The 14,855-nt window shown below is 34.2% G+C and overlaps 2 protein-coding genes across 2 annotated transcripts; both read left to right on the top strand.

The window, feature by feature from the left end:
- Window positions 1-3,923: 3,923 nt before the first annotated feature.
- On the top strand, window positions 3,924-9,425 carry LOC132177636 (uncharacterized). The gene is made up of 15 exons (XM_059590035.1): window positions 3,924-4,341; window positions 5,575-5,738; window positions 5,853-5,964; window positions 6,072-6,215; window positions 6,972-7,076; window positions 7,508-7,591; window positions 7,679-7,794; window positions 7,934-8,035; window positions 8,130-8,243; window positions 8,360-8,416; window positions 8,527-8,593; window positions 8,675-8,728; window positions 8,832-8,906; window positions 9,018-9,053; window positions 9,142-9,425. Exons 2-15 carry the CDS (start codon window positions 5,719-5,721, stop codon window positions 9,253-9,255), a joined length of 1,200 nt encoding a protein of 399 aa, XP_059446018.1. The 5' UTR covers window positions 3,924-4,341; window positions 5,575-5,718; the 3' UTR covers window positions 9,256-9,425.
- Window positions 9,426-11,121: 1,696 nt separating this feature from the next.
- Window positions 11,122-11,686, top strand: LOC132179749 (probable E3 ubiquitin-protein ligase XERICO). Its single transcript, XM_059592514.1, has one exon. The coding sequence runs from the start codon at window positions 11,189-11,191 to the stop codon at window positions 11,558-11,560; it is 372 nt and encodes a 123-aa protein (XP_059448497.1). The 5' UTR covers window positions 11,122-11,188; the 3' UTR covers window positions 11,561-11,686.
- The last annotated feature ends 3,169 nt before the right edge of the window (window positions 11,687-14,855 follow it).

Below are 14,855 nucleotides of genomic sequence, written 5' to 3'. Positions count from 1 at the left end.
AGCGATGTAGCGATGCATTCACACGTGAAATAATTGTCCTAATTCTGTTCTGCAAAATTGAACTTTTAAGCTGGGCTTTCATGCCTACGGGCCACGGCCCACAGCATTCAAGTTTTGCTTTTTCCTCAAAACTTGAAGGGGAGACCTGAGTCCTGAGTCCTGAGCCACCGTGTGGAAGGAGCAAAGTAGCAACGTACTGAAATGGAGACCGAACCCACCGAACCAAACGTAGGGAGGACTTTAGAGGTACGTGAAGAGGTCAAATTTTCAGCTTATAAATGCTTGTTTTCTACGACTCTTTCAACCCTAAATAAGAATATCTGCGTACGTTTCGGCATAAATCGTGGACTGCTCCAAATGTGCCAAATCGATAACAATATAACGGCCAGTCAATTAATTGGGTCCTAATAAAAGAAAGGGAATTTGATTAGGATTCAATCAGCCTTATTTTCGTTGAAAAAATCAACTCCTGCCAAAAAATGAACGGAAAAGGTTGCAATATTATAGGCGAATGCTAATTTTTTTTTAACAAGTAATCTCCAATCATTTTTTCACCAGAGGTAAAAGCATAAACATCATAATCAGCTTGGAAGCTGTGGAGAAGAGAGAAAGCATGGGGAAGAAAAAGAGTTGAGGGAAGGAAGGAGGAAAGTCGATTGTCCTGAATTTCGAAAAGTAATTTTGAAAATTTTTATTTCATATTTCGAGTAAATAAATTTTATATTTTTCAAAAAAGAAAAAGAAAAAAAAACCCAAATTTATGTTTTTCTTAGATTTTTGAGAAAGGCCAAGGCTTTGAATAGATTAAAGAGTTTTTTATTTTTATTTTTTTAAAAAATGGAGATTCCAATAGAATTTTCTTTTTTTTACATGCCACAATGAAAAGAAAGGGGAAGAGAAAATCGAATTAGTGACTTTTATTTTATGAAGCGTGATTTTTAACAAATTGAGCTAGCATTTAGGACCAATATTTTCATATTTGTAGAGAAGGACATGAATTTTTCAAATTTTTGGGAGGGTCATAGAAGCTCAAAGGGTTTTTTTTTTTTTTTTTAATAATAATAATAAAAAAATAAAATAAAGAGATTAAAGTAGTAGTTTTTTTTAAATAAAAAAAATAAAAAAAGGGCCATAATTTAAGGAAAAAAAACAAAGAAGTTGGAAGAGTCAAATAAGGTATTATTCACATTTAGAAGGGGGATTTTCAAACTTGGGGGGCGCGGAAGTGGCCGGGGATAGCTTTAGTTGATCCCACTGCCCCCCACCGTCCGCCACTGTTGATAGCCATTGGATCTAAACAAAATTAATTAGTCCCGTGAAGATTATTATGTAAATTGTTGCCTATTTTGCCATTGAATGATTGAAATTTGAAATGTCGAACCATTTGGTCGTGTGATTCGTGGTCTTTCACTATGTCTCTATGTACCTAATTCTGTCTGTCCTTAATGCCTCTTGGGCACCCACATGTCCCACACGATGTAGTCAAGTCAGCTGTCAATATTTTTACCTTTTTACTTGAAAAACAATATGATAACATTTACTTCATTTAGCGATTTTTTTTTTTTTGGTTTTAATTTTATAAGATCAATGATTTTGACAGAAATCTAACATAAAATTAACAAAATATGGTAAATGAGGCTGACTTGTTTAATTAAATGAGTCAGATTAATGTTGAATTATATAATTTTATACACGTGTCTTGATATAATCCAAACCTAGCATGCGTCGCAACATTTAAAGTTAACAATTTTTTACATGACCCATGAATGTAACACAAAATTAGCAGGTTAATATTAATGAATCTAACCCGATTAATTAAAGTTTACTTATATGATTATACCCATATCTCAACGTTATTCGAATCTGATATGTAAATACGAAGTATCACTCATACTTCATTATGCAATATTTTGACTAACATTACATAATGATTCTATTAAATAAATTTATTTTATATTCTTAATGAAACCAAGCCAAACTAAGTACTGAATGTTCGAGTTCGGTTCATCTAATTTTTTTTCTTCACACGAGCCAAGCTTGATCTTATCACCGAGTTAGATAAGCTGTTCAAATTCTATTGGTTTATTTTTTGAACAAGCTTGAGCTTATTCAAGATCTTATCACCGACTAACATTACATAATGATTCTATTATATAAATTTATTCGTTTTAATAAATGAACCAATTTTGAGTTGAATCCAAACTTGTTCGCAAATAGCTTTGTTCATTTATAGGCTTCCAACCCTACTAATATGAGTTTTAATGAGTCAATTTATCCTAAAATTAAATGGTAAAAATTAAAAATAGAATACACTAAAAAAAAAATTTAGAAGATTCAAGCTGACTTGGTTTCCCTTTTTTTTTTTTTTTTTTTTTTTAAATTAAGGTGACTATATCACAAAAGATAGCAGTCCAATCATCTTCATACACACAGCCAACCAAGAGAGGTTTAAAACATAATAAGCTCCTTCAATGATTCAAAACCCCCTTTAGGAGTCATTCTGTCCCTGAAAATGCAAATGTCACTTAAAAAAGGTGCATACCAAATATGGTGTGGCCTGTGGCCTTTGGGTGTGGGTCAGGCATTTTGTTAGCTGTGACACCACAATACATGTACCATTTCAATTGAAACGTGAAATAAACTCTAAAGTTTGTGTTGATATAATATTTTTAAATGGCCGAGTTGGCGATGAGGCACCTACAAAACAAGAAAAAATTATAGTGTAATGCCTGCTGAATAGGGGCCAGTGAGAAACCTTTAATGCCTAAGTTAGTTGAATATTTGAGAAAGAAATCCCAATAAAAAAAGACTGGGGAAGAAAAAATATACGACTGTTACCATCATTTATAAGCATTATGTCAATATGGTAAGTGAATTTAGTATGACAAGGGAGGAAGGTGAAATGGCCAATATGAAAGGCGGCATATACTAATAAATTGTTTTCCATTTTCCATTGGAAATGCTTGGATGACTCCTTTCCTTATTGAGTCGACTTTAAATAGGCAAAACAATAAATAAGAGATACACTTTCTTTCATGGTCTTGATGGTTTAGAGGCCTAAGTTTGGGTTGAAAGGAATATAGCATACCACATCTATATGCTATACTGGGAGTATGTGCATTACACTTGTGGTGCACCAAAATTATAGGCTTACTTGAGTCAAAAGGGTCTCTCATTGAGCTTAATAGGTACTTCGATCGCCAAGTACTCCGATTTGAATTATCATGTTAAGTTATTAAGAGGGCCGTTAGGTATCTCAACATTTTTTCTCAAATTCTCTTTCTCAAATGATCTAAACCCCACATTCATTTAAGAAAAAAAAAAAAATCTATTTATTTATTGAATGAACCAGATCATTTGGAAAAAAGTATTGGGATATCTATTATTATCCAATTATTAATTATGCTAAAAGTTTAAATTTGTTTCATCAAATTTTTTATTATCATAGGATTTTTTTTTGTGAGCGAAGCCATTATCGGTAAAAGCAGAAAATTTATTTTTATTTTTATTTTTGTTGGTGAAATCAGTAAAAGCAAAAACGAAAAAAACGAAAGACAACCTTTTTATGTTCATTAAAAAAGCATTTGTACTCTTTGTCTTTTGTCATAACTCACTCATTCTCTCCATTTGTAAATTGTGTGTATGCACTTTTTTTTTTTCTGATTCTTTTTTTAAAAATAAAAAATAAAATAAAAATTAGTGGGGTTGTTTCAGTCTTTCAGACTCCATTATCATAAACCAACCATTAAAATACAGATTGAAGGACAAGGGCAGTCATCATATCACACACAGGGCAGCAACTAAAGGTTGGATTTATGATTTTCTTTCATTTATTTATTAAGAATAAAATGGTAGTTTTTATTTTGGTAAAAAAATTATTATTAGATAACAAGAAAATCCACATTTCTTAGTAAAGAAGAACTCTATTTATCATCGAAGTCCAAACATAAATCATAAATGTCCTTCCGATCAAATAAATTTCCGAACGAAACAGAACACAACAAAGGCCTGAAGGCTAAAACCAAGTACACCAGCCACGAAGAATTCTCCAAAACCTCTTAATACCTCTTAATAATATTCCTTTGTCTTTCCTTTCCAAGTCTCAGAGATCAGAAGGGATCTCATTCTGCCAAAGCTAGATACTATTGCTTTCTCTCTTTTTAATTTTTGGTGGTAAATTCCTCGTTTATTTGATACGGTTCTTTTACCTTTCACCATTTAAAAGGCGATCACGAAGTGGGTGATATCAAATTCCACAGGGAAGTGGTTTTCTCGTGATTCTCAGCTTCGAAACGGTTTCCTTCTCCGGATCTTGCTCCGGTTATTAGGGTTGTTTTTCTGGTAAGCTTTCATTCGCCTTTAATATATTTTTTGTGTGTAATTTACTTTTCCGTTTGGTGGGTCAGTTTTAATATTAGCTAATATTTCTGGGAATTCGATTTCCTTGTTTGAGACCTGGGGAAAAAAAAAAAAAAAAACTCCACTCAGCTGAAGCAAATAAAAATTTGGAGTATGACTATTTAGCTTTTATTGAGGTTCGAAGTTTACCTTTTTTTTTTTTTTTTTTTGTCGGCAATCTAAGGGAGGCTGTCATTTGTTGTGTTCTTCAAAATTATTATTGAAGTAAATAAAGATTGATTTTTTTTTTTTAATTTGGCCATTTTGGTTCTAAGTCAATAGTATGCATGTGATCAAGAAGACTCTTGGAAATAATGATTGGGAGTATTTACTTTTAATATATATATATTTCTGAGCTAACTTTATGCTTGGGTTTTTGTTTTTGGTAGTTTTTAAATCTTTCAATGTAAGCAAGCATAGCTGCTTTTCTTAATCAGAATACTAGGGAAATGGATTTCCTTGATTTAATTAAGATTTGGGGACAAATCAAAAAAGTCACACGGCTGCTTAATTTGGGGACTCAGTTGAGGGTTTGAATAGCATGGGTTGGTTCTTGTTTGTTCCCAGGTTATTATCTTTCTGTCAAAATGGCAGCACGTGATTATTGGTTGTAGAGCTGTTTGTAGAGGGTAATTAGGAAGAATCACATGGTTTCTCATCTGACTACTTGTTGGGTTTGAGTGTAGAGTTTGCTATTGTTTGCGTCCAAAAGTCAAATTATTTTTGCGTGAGTTTGCCAGTACAGCAGTACTATGGTAATCTCTGATTGGGGTTTCATAATTCTACAATATCCATATATTTTAAAGAGAACTAAGAGTGAGATGATGATGTTGTTGTTGTTTAAAGAGAGTGTAAGACCGAGAGCTTCTTATGTGAGCTTCTGAACTTTGGGATTGAATTATGTTCGGTAGCTACTCTGGGTTGTGAGATATATGGCCTTCCAAAATTTGTGATAGAATTACATTTGGTAGCAGCTTTGGGTTGTGACTTGTAGGTACTACCAAAATTTCGTTAGGATTTTCATCATAAAAGTATATGTGTATATATGTATATATTCTCAATTGCTACATAATTCATGCTTTCTCTGCAACTGTTATTCTTTACATCTCTCATTAAATTTTCATCTGGAAGCAGTGCACTTAAACTTATGGTCCTGTTTATAAAATGTCACACCAGGTATTAGGTCTCTTCCATGAGGGTCTCTGTTACTTTCACGGAGGATTGGCAACTCAAAACTTGTTAGATAATGCAGATCAGCTCCCGATTTCCACATTTCAGCTTATTTTTTGGTGAACATATATTCAGAAGATTGTAAATAAAATGGGAATCCTTTCTCGCAGGTCCAGTATTTCTGATGTCATAAATCACTAGAAAGAGATATTTAGAAATTTGATTATGTTATTATATATGATGGCATCTTTCTTTATATAACATTTTAATCTTCTTGGCTGCAGTCCTGTTAGCAGAAAACCACATGAGACCATGAGGCTTATTGTTACTACTTTTGTTGGAGTAGTTTTTGGGTTCTTCATAGGAGTATCCTTTCCATCGTTGTCATTAACTAAGGTACACAGACTTGTCTTCATTTCTTTGAGGTTACATGGTTGTGTAGATTTTATATTGATCTTATTTAGCTAGATGATGGGACATTTTTTGCTCTCTAAAATTTGCAGCTGAACCTATCATCCAACCTTCTTCCTACAATCGATCTCTCATACATTAAGGGTAAAGAGTCAGGCCTTCGAAATGCTTGGTCATCTATTAATGTTAACAACAGAAGCTCAACTCAAGCTCAAAATTTGAATGATACATCGAAGGTAAACCTCCTCCTCTTCTACTAGCTTATTTGAAATTTCTAGGTTCACAGGTTTTATATGGCTTTCTCTGATGATATTTAAAAAGTTAGCAGATACATTTTGGAACCAGATCCTTAAGTGCATTTGAGATTCTAGCACGCTTTTTACTTTCTTGGAAGCACTATTTTGGTTAGAGCAATCTGAACTTTCTGGGAAGAACTTGAAATCCGCTTGTTGTGATTTGTAAAGTGACACATTTTTAACCTGACTGCCCAGGGAGTTTGCTATCTTAATTTTATATGAAACAAATACCTCTATGTTTTCTTCTTCGTGGATATCTTCTCACTATTGATTAAAGAGTAGTGCAATAGAAGATATTTCCGGATTTAGGTGGCAGGCTTGATGAATAAAATAGGCACAAGACGTTAAAATAGGGTAAAAGATAAAAATGAGGAGACTAAGTGAAAAGGTACTCCATAAACATGGTCATACATCTGGCATTTGCGTTATTATTGATGGGGGGGAAACATACAAGAACCCTATGCTTCGATTAAAATGTTGTAGTTAAAGTTGGCCATGTCCTTTATATTCCTCTGTTGGCATATTTAGTGGATCATAGAGAACAGCTATTGTCTTGAGTATTTTATAACTACTTTTAAATCCTTAATTCTACTATTCAGTGCATGTCTTTTTGAATATGATCATGTTGGAAATAGAAAAAGTGCATATCTATACATTTACACTTATTTTCCTGCTTTGCTTTTGATTGTGCTGCAGATTTGGGTTCCTTCAAATCCTAGAGGTGCAGAAAGACTACCTCCAGGAGTTATTGAAGCTGAGTCAGACCTCTACCTGCGAAGATTGTGGGGTAAGCCCAGTGAGGTGTGTATTCTTTCTACAACTTAGAAGTGCTATGTGGTTACAATGTTTCAAGAGCCTGCAAGTTTTTGTTTCTTATGTAAATATGATGCACCTTAAGAACATCTAGTTAGTGCAGATTGATTATATATAGTATTGTAGGGAACATTTTTTTTTTTTCGGATACTGAAGTCGAGAAGTTGTTTGGCATGGAAGAGAGTGATATCTTGGAATATGGCTAGTTACAAACCAGCTAGACTTTTCTATGAATGTTATGTATATATTTTTTGGTTTATTAAATATATAGAACTTCATAAATGAAGAAATGGTAATGTCTCAAAATTGATAGATGTTGATACAATGCATTTACTTAATTCCAGTATCATGTCTACCATTCTACTGTCTTTTAATGAAAACTGAAACCGTGGACGTTAAATCAAGTTTGGTATTTGCAGGACTTGACTAGAAAACCACAGTACCTTGTGACCTTCACTGTAGGTTATAATCAGAGAAGCAATATTGACGCAGCTGTGAAAAAGGTCTCTCTCTCTCTCTCCCCTTTCCCAGTTTGAGTGTCTTTTTTTCATTGCTCTTTTCTGGTGTGGCTAAATATGTCATTCTCACAGTTTTCAGAGAACTTTACAATCCTTCTATTTCATTACGATGGCCGAACAACTGAATGGGACGAGTTTGAGTGGTCGAAGCAAGCTATTCATGTGAGCGTTCATAAGCAGACTAAATGGTAAGTAACTACTGTTAATTGTATGCATTATTTATATGATAAATTATCATTCTGCTTTTGTCAGTGAGCTTGCACATATTTTATTGGTGGTTTCTTTTAATTATGCTTATTACTTTTACCCTCCGAATTTTTTTGCAAGGTGGTATGCCAAACGATTTCTGCATCCAGACATAGTGGCTCCGTATGACTACATATTTATGTGGGATGAAGACCTGGGAGTTGAACATTTTAATGCAGAAGAGTGAGTATTGGATATGAAATAGCTTGTTTCATAGTGACCACTGACCATGTTTCCGTTCGCTGAACAATTTCTTATTCCCTTCATTCAATCCTAGATACATAAAACTAGTGAGGAAGCATGGCTTGGAGATTTCGCAGCCTGGTTTGGAACCTAACAGAGGATTGACATGGCAGATGACAAAGAGAAGAGGTGACCGTGAAGTTCACAAGTAAGAATGATACGCCCATAGATCAAAAGTCTGTTATTTTAGATCAATTATCAAACACAAAATAATCTTTATAAGAAATAGTCCTTATATTCTTTCCCTGAATTAATTTCTACCAGAGAAACAGAGGAGAAACCGGGCTGGTGCAGTGACCCACATCTTCCTCCCTGTGCAGCGTATGAACAGTTTTAGTATTTTGTAGCTTTTATATGCTATCTTCTTAGCCCTGCTCTATTAATGGTGGAACTTAAGAAAATCTTCCTTGTTTGCCCTTTTATTAATGCAGGTTTGTTGAAATCATGGCTCCAGTGTTTTCAAGAGATGCATGGCGCTGCGTGTGGCATATGATTCAGGTATGGACCAATATTCTACTTTTGCTCATTCTCTCTGGCCTGTTGCACCATATTAAAGTTGCATTTCTTTGAGAACTGCAGAATGACTTGGTCCATGGGTGGGGTCTTGACTTTGCCCTGAGAAAATGTGTATACGTGAGTGACCTGCCTCTTATTCTTTTTCATTTTCCCTGTTCTTCTTTAATAATTAATTCTTGGAGTGATTGCATATAATAAAAATTTATCTTCTTGAAAACAGCCTGCACATGAGAAGATTGGAGTTGTAGATTCGCAGTGGATTGTTCATCAAGGTGTTCCCTCACTTGGGAATCAGGTAAAAGGGGAATCATTGGCAATGCTTAATTGCTTATATTCTCATTTCTATGAAGCATTCTGGAATGAGAAACTAATTTTTTTTCATTTCATTTTTTTTTTCCCCTGGCAGGGAGAATCGCAAAATGGAAAGGCACCATGGCAAGGGGTATGGGAAACCTTTTTCTTTTCATGCTCACATGCTTACACGCTGGTGTATGAAATGTGCTGACGTGTGTATATTTTACTGGTGTCAGGTAAGGGACAGGTGTAGAAAGGAGTGGACAATATTCCAAGGTAGGATGGCAAATGCAGAACATGCATATTTTAAAGCAATGGGAATTGATCCTTCCAATTCGACAACTCGTTAGGGAACAGCAATAAGAGGGATGACTGTTGCACCCGCAGCACCACCATTTTCTGAGAGTTTTACATATATTTATTAGATTCCTTTTCGTAACATGTAACACTATTTATTAACAATGAGAATCTTCAAATCTTTAGTTAAATACAACGTGAAAGCCATATAGAATTTCAGTGCTGATTGGAGTTAGTTTAGTGGCATTCACTGCCATTTGCAACTTACTGCTACCCAACAATGCAACATGCCATAATGTTTCTTTAAAAATTTGAAACTTTAACCAAGTACGAAAAGAATAAATACTAGGCTGGCTTAGGACTGTATCAGTTGAATTGAGATCTCTTACAATTAGGTTTTCGAATTGCTGCATTTGGGCAGTTTACTACCTGCATCGGGTAGGTAGGGTAGGTGAGCATTACAACTTTCTCTTCATCCAATTCAGGCAAGTTAATTAGAGGGATTCTAATTTGTATGGGACAAAGGACTGCCCTAGTTTGGGCCATTTTTAGAATTTAACATAAGTTAGGCCACTCCATACGATATGTTCATAATTTCTCAATTCTCTTGGCTTTGTGACTCAGAAAGACTAGAGTTCGTCAGGTAGGGCCCGCTAAATGCATGATGCAAACAAGCTCCTCCAATTGGTATCATTGGGGGTGATTTTGTGGAGGAAATCAATCACATGTGTTAGACGAAAAGAGCAAATAGACGATTTCTTGATTCCCCTTTTGGAGTGAGGTTCCAAGTAGTTTCCAATTTGTCGTAGATCAGATGGGAACCCCGTCCTCATGCCAATTTTCACCTTTTGTTATACATGTTTTTTTTGCCGCTGGTTGATGCCCAGCGTTTATGAATTGATGGATTAGGATTCTCTCAATTGAAAATCCTCGATAATCGAATAGACATTTGTGAGAGGCATTCGATCTGGATAGGAGATTGTAAGAAATCCCAACCGAGAATTGATAATATAGTGAAAGTGAGATTTTTGGTGTCATAATGCCCAGTAACTCTTACCTCATCGTTATCATTTTGGTCTTTCATCAAGATGATCTTAATTCATCCATCCGTTGATAATTCTTTTTTTTTTTTTTTTTTTTCTCTTAACTTACCTCTATGCTTAATTTGCAAATCAAATTAAGCAATTATAGCAAGAAACACATTTTGTGTGTGTGTGTGTTTTTTTTTTTTTAATTAGCTGCTTCTTGCCCAAAATTAATGAGCCCATTTTAGACTCTAAGTATTCAAAATATGAGCATGACATGACATTGTAGTTCCGATATCATTTTTACGAATCTGCGTAATAATATATATATATATATATATATATATATATATATATAATGGAAAAAGTAGGGCTTAGAATGTTCAAACACCTAAGAAAATAATCTTCCTTTTTTTTTCTTTTTTCTTTTTTTTATCGGTTTTGAACATGATCTTGATGGCTTTGATAGTCAAAAAAAGTGGACCATAATTTGGTTGAAGGGGCATGCAGACCATTCTTACGATCTACGGACAGAATCCCCCAAGCCCAAAGGCTCCCAGCGTCATCGGGAATCAAGAAAGTTCGAACCCAACTGAAAGGTCACCAACCAACCACCTCATTGGACAGCGCAAAGTTCCGAAGACACGTGGCAACAAGAGATTTACCCTTTTTGTTCCAATGAAAAAAAGGCCAGCACAATTTTTTTTTTTTTTTTTTTTTTATCAAATCAGCAATCACTATCTCACATAAAGCCTACACGTGTTGCAACGTGGAAACACTGACGAGCCCACCATGGTTTGGCTCAGTGACCAGGGTTAACCCACTGGTGGTTAGGATGAGGTTTTGATGTATTTATTTATAGGCTAGCTAGCTAGCCCCATGTAGGCAGTAGGCTAGGGTTTATGTTGGTGAATTGGCTAAAGTTGGCTAAAAGTTTTGCGGCACAAATACAATTTCGAAGATGGGGCTCTCAATTAACTTCCCTGGTGCAGCCGAGGGAGTGCTTCCTGTGCTAGTAATGAACACAGTTTTCTCAGTGGCTCTTTTGAAGAATGCGGTGAGATCTGTGCTGCAAGTGGTGGGTGCCCTCCATGCTAGCGGCCGGAGCGCTCCAGACGACACTAGTGCAAGTCAGAGGAGAATTTCAATAACCCATGTGAACAAGTCATTGTGGTGGACTACAACAATGGAGTGTTGTGTTTGTCTCTGTGGGTTCGAAGCTGACGAGGAGGTGAGCGAGTTGTCTTGCAAGCATTTTTTCCACAAAGGTTGCTTGAACAAGTGGTTTGATAACAAGCATACCACCTGCCCTCTTTGTCGCTCTGTCAACTAACTAGCCACAATTTAAAGGTTTTTTAGCAAGCTAGCGGATTGTCCTTATTTTTCTCTACCGACCTATCTAATCTTCATGCTTTATTTTTGGACAGTCAAAATTTGAGAAATTTATGTGATAATCTTACTATATATATATATATATATATATGCTTTTTTTATGTGTGGGTCAAGACTCAAGTAGCAAGATTAATTAAGATGTAGAATTAATAAAGAATATTGGAGAGCATGGGAACATAAATTTGTAGGACTTCTTTAGTTTCTTATGTTGTTACTCATGAAATAAATGCTGAGCCTGAGGTCATTGTCTGATGCAGTATATATATATGAAAGAAACTAAAGAGGAGCAGCGGAAGTATTGTTTGAAATTGCACCTTTTTTTTTTTTTTTTTTTTTTTTTAAGTATTTGGAAGAATTAGCTAAGGTTGTATACTATATGCTACGTTGGATGCATGCATTAAGTTTCATTAATTCTTATTGGATAAATTCAATTAGAAATCATTTTAGTAATATAATTATCAAATTAAATTATTTGGACGTTATTTGGATTTCTTCAATTTTTTACTAATTTTGAGGGGAACTTCTCATATAAACAAGATATTTTGAATAATAAGTTTTTGGTCTTTTTTATTACTTGTTAATATGATTTTTTTTTTTTTTTTTTGGTTGCACAATTTCAATTTAGTTCTTGTAATGGGTTCTCAATTTCAACAATTAGGTCTTTATTGTTAATGACACGTGGCTACACATCATTCGGCAACAGCCAGATCCTGATCCCCTCCTATTAGTGAGAAAATTAGAGATTTTTTAATTATACATCTTAACTGTCTATTTTCATCCAACAATCCATCTCACGCCATATTTTCCACTCAAATTTAAATAATAAAATATTAATTAACTTTAAAAAAAATTAAAATCAAATAATTAAAAAATTAGGGTCGTCGGCCACCCCAATTTTTTAATTATTTGATTTTAATTTTTTTAATTTAATTTTAATTTTTTATTATTTTAATTTTAATTTTTTTTAAAAAAATTAATTAATATTTTATTATTTTAATTTAAGTGAAACACGTGGCATAGTGTAAGCTGTTGGATGAAAAATAGATAATCAAAGATGCACAATTGAAAAATCTCCAAAAAGGGATCCTGATCGGCAACGACCATAGGGGAAAATGTGAGAGTAACAGTACGTGGCTCTTGTCCCTAGGATTAAGAGAAAAATGTCCAAATCTGATCTAACGGCTCAGGTAGGTGTTAAGAGGCTGAACTAATAGTAAATGTACTTTTGTCTTTTGGTCTCAAAGAAAATGATTATGCTACTGTTGATGAGAATGATTAATAATAAACTTATAACCTAAGATTATAAAAAGAACTCTTTTATAAGTTATCTAATTTATCTTTATTGGATTTGTAAAATTCAAACCAATTTTTAAAACTCAACGTTTGCATTGCCTAATGAGGGCTGCTATGCATTTCAACACTTGTTCCTAAATTTCATTTTTCAAATAATTTGAACCCCACATTCATTTAGGAAAAAAAATAATATAAATCTATTTATTTATTGAATGGACCAGATCATTTAGAAAAATGAATTTTGAAAAAAGTATTGGGATGTCTAGTATTATCATTGCCTAATTATTATATGTTTTCTCTCAAGAAAAATCACCTAAACCAAACAAAGAAATACTTCAAGAAGAAAAGCAGTACAGTATGATTACAAATTGTGCAATTTCAAGAATTCATACTCTTTTCTTGCAATTCTAAATTACTTCTCTTGTTTGTATTTTGTAGGTGAAAAAAATATTATACAAGATAATTGAGAGACAGATATTACTCGATCATCAATGTTTGAAGTAATAAAGAAGGTTCACTGTAACACCCTGCTTAAATATTAAGCGGACAAGAGGAATAAACTTATATGCCATGCACATAGATCTATTACAGTAATGGTTTTTGATTCAGCCAGCAGAATTGCATGTTTCCTTTAATTTCTTTTTTTTAATCACAAACTCGTGTCTATAAAACATGTACATTAAGGGCTGGTTTGGGTGTGTTTGAGAAACTAAAAATGTCTTTAACATTCAAAAGGTCTGTTTGAAGAAAACATCAAAACAATACCCATTTGTTAAAAAAAATTAAAAGCACTTTTAAGAGTCAAAAAAGCCCAAAAATGTCTAAAACGCACTTTTGGCAAAAACTTAAAAATAAAACTTTTACCAAAAAGCATATTTAATGTAAAAACTCTATTTCTCAAACACATTTCCAAATATACTCTTAAACATATATAATAGTTGTTCTTTACATCACAAAAGTGCCACGTTTCAAGGTTGATTTCCAGAAAACTCAGCCGCCTTCAAAAGCTAGTGCCTCGTGCAATTCTTTGTAGTGGATTTACCTGCACAATATCTCTCAATTTTAGTTTTATATAGAAATGAACGCTTTTTTGGGACTTCCATAAGTTGTTCGGGGCCTAACGCTTTAACATGCAAAAGCAATTCTTTTGTATTAATTAATGCTTTTGTGAGAATTAGGTGATCGTTAACAAATTCATGTAATTTTGAATCGTCTTCATCATTATCTTCATTGATCAAAATTTTTTTTGGCATGTCCGCATAAGAGGGGGAGAAAGAATCGAATTAGTGACTTTCGCTTCATTAGGCGTGGTCCCAACCGATTGAGCTACCTGATCATTCATTACATGATTTATATACATAACATCGATCTGATGTTGTTCTGTCGCGTGACCAACAATTTGATAGGGGAAAACATGTCACACAAGAAAAGTGAAAGGACGAAAACATAAATCACAAAGCCTTTATGATACCATATCTTTCGCATGTAACTACATATGAGAAATAATATTGACAACAGCAATATATAAAAGACGCTTTGGTTGCTTTATTTAACTAGATATGCTTAGCAAACAAATTGCGCTTAAATCACCCATCATGACCTATATATATATGGGGTTTCCGCTAATTAGAGCGACCTCAAGGACATCAACCTGCGCAGATCAAACTTTTTATGCTCGAGTTTGATAAATTCATCGGCTTCTCTGTCGACATTTTGGACATGGACATGATGATGAGGAGCAGGTTTGACATGTTGGGTAGCAACGTACTCATACTCCACCACACGCGCCCTTGGGGCCTCTACAACACGCTCCTCATAATCATAATCATAATCATTGTTGTATTCTACAGGAACGTTTGGATGATATGGAGGGCCATGATGATGATCAGTGAACCTCGCTGCAGGCATAGGCGGAGCTACCTCCACCACGGTAGATTCATAAA

The sequence above is a fragment of the Corylus avellana genome, chromosome ca4, assembly GCF_901000735.1.
Source record: "Corylus avellana chromosome ca4, CavTom2PMs-1.0".
Taxonomy (NCBI): domain Eukaryota; kingdom Viridiplantae; phylum Streptophyta; class Magnoliopsida; order Fagales; family Betulaceae; genus Corylus; species Corylus avellana.
Note: the sequence above shows the minus strand (reverse complement) of the source record. Positions and strands in the feature narration are given on the sequence as shown.

Coding starts and splice junctions, on each gene's coding strand:
- LOC132177636 (XM_059590035.1), top strand. CDS start 5,719: ATGGGAATCCTTTCTCGCAG. Junction 7,077..7,507: donor TGTGGGGTAAGCCCAGTGAG/GTGTGTATTCTT, acceptor TGGTATTTGCAG/GACTTGACTAGAAAACCACA. Junction 8,907..9,017: donor TTCCCTCACTTGGGAATCAG/GTAAAAGGGGAA, acceptor TTCCCCTGGCAG/GGAGAATCGCAAAATGGAAA.
- LOC132179749 (XM_059592514.1), top strand. CDS start 11,189: ATGGGGCTCTCAATTAACTTCCCTGGTGCAGCCGAGGGAGTGCTTCCT.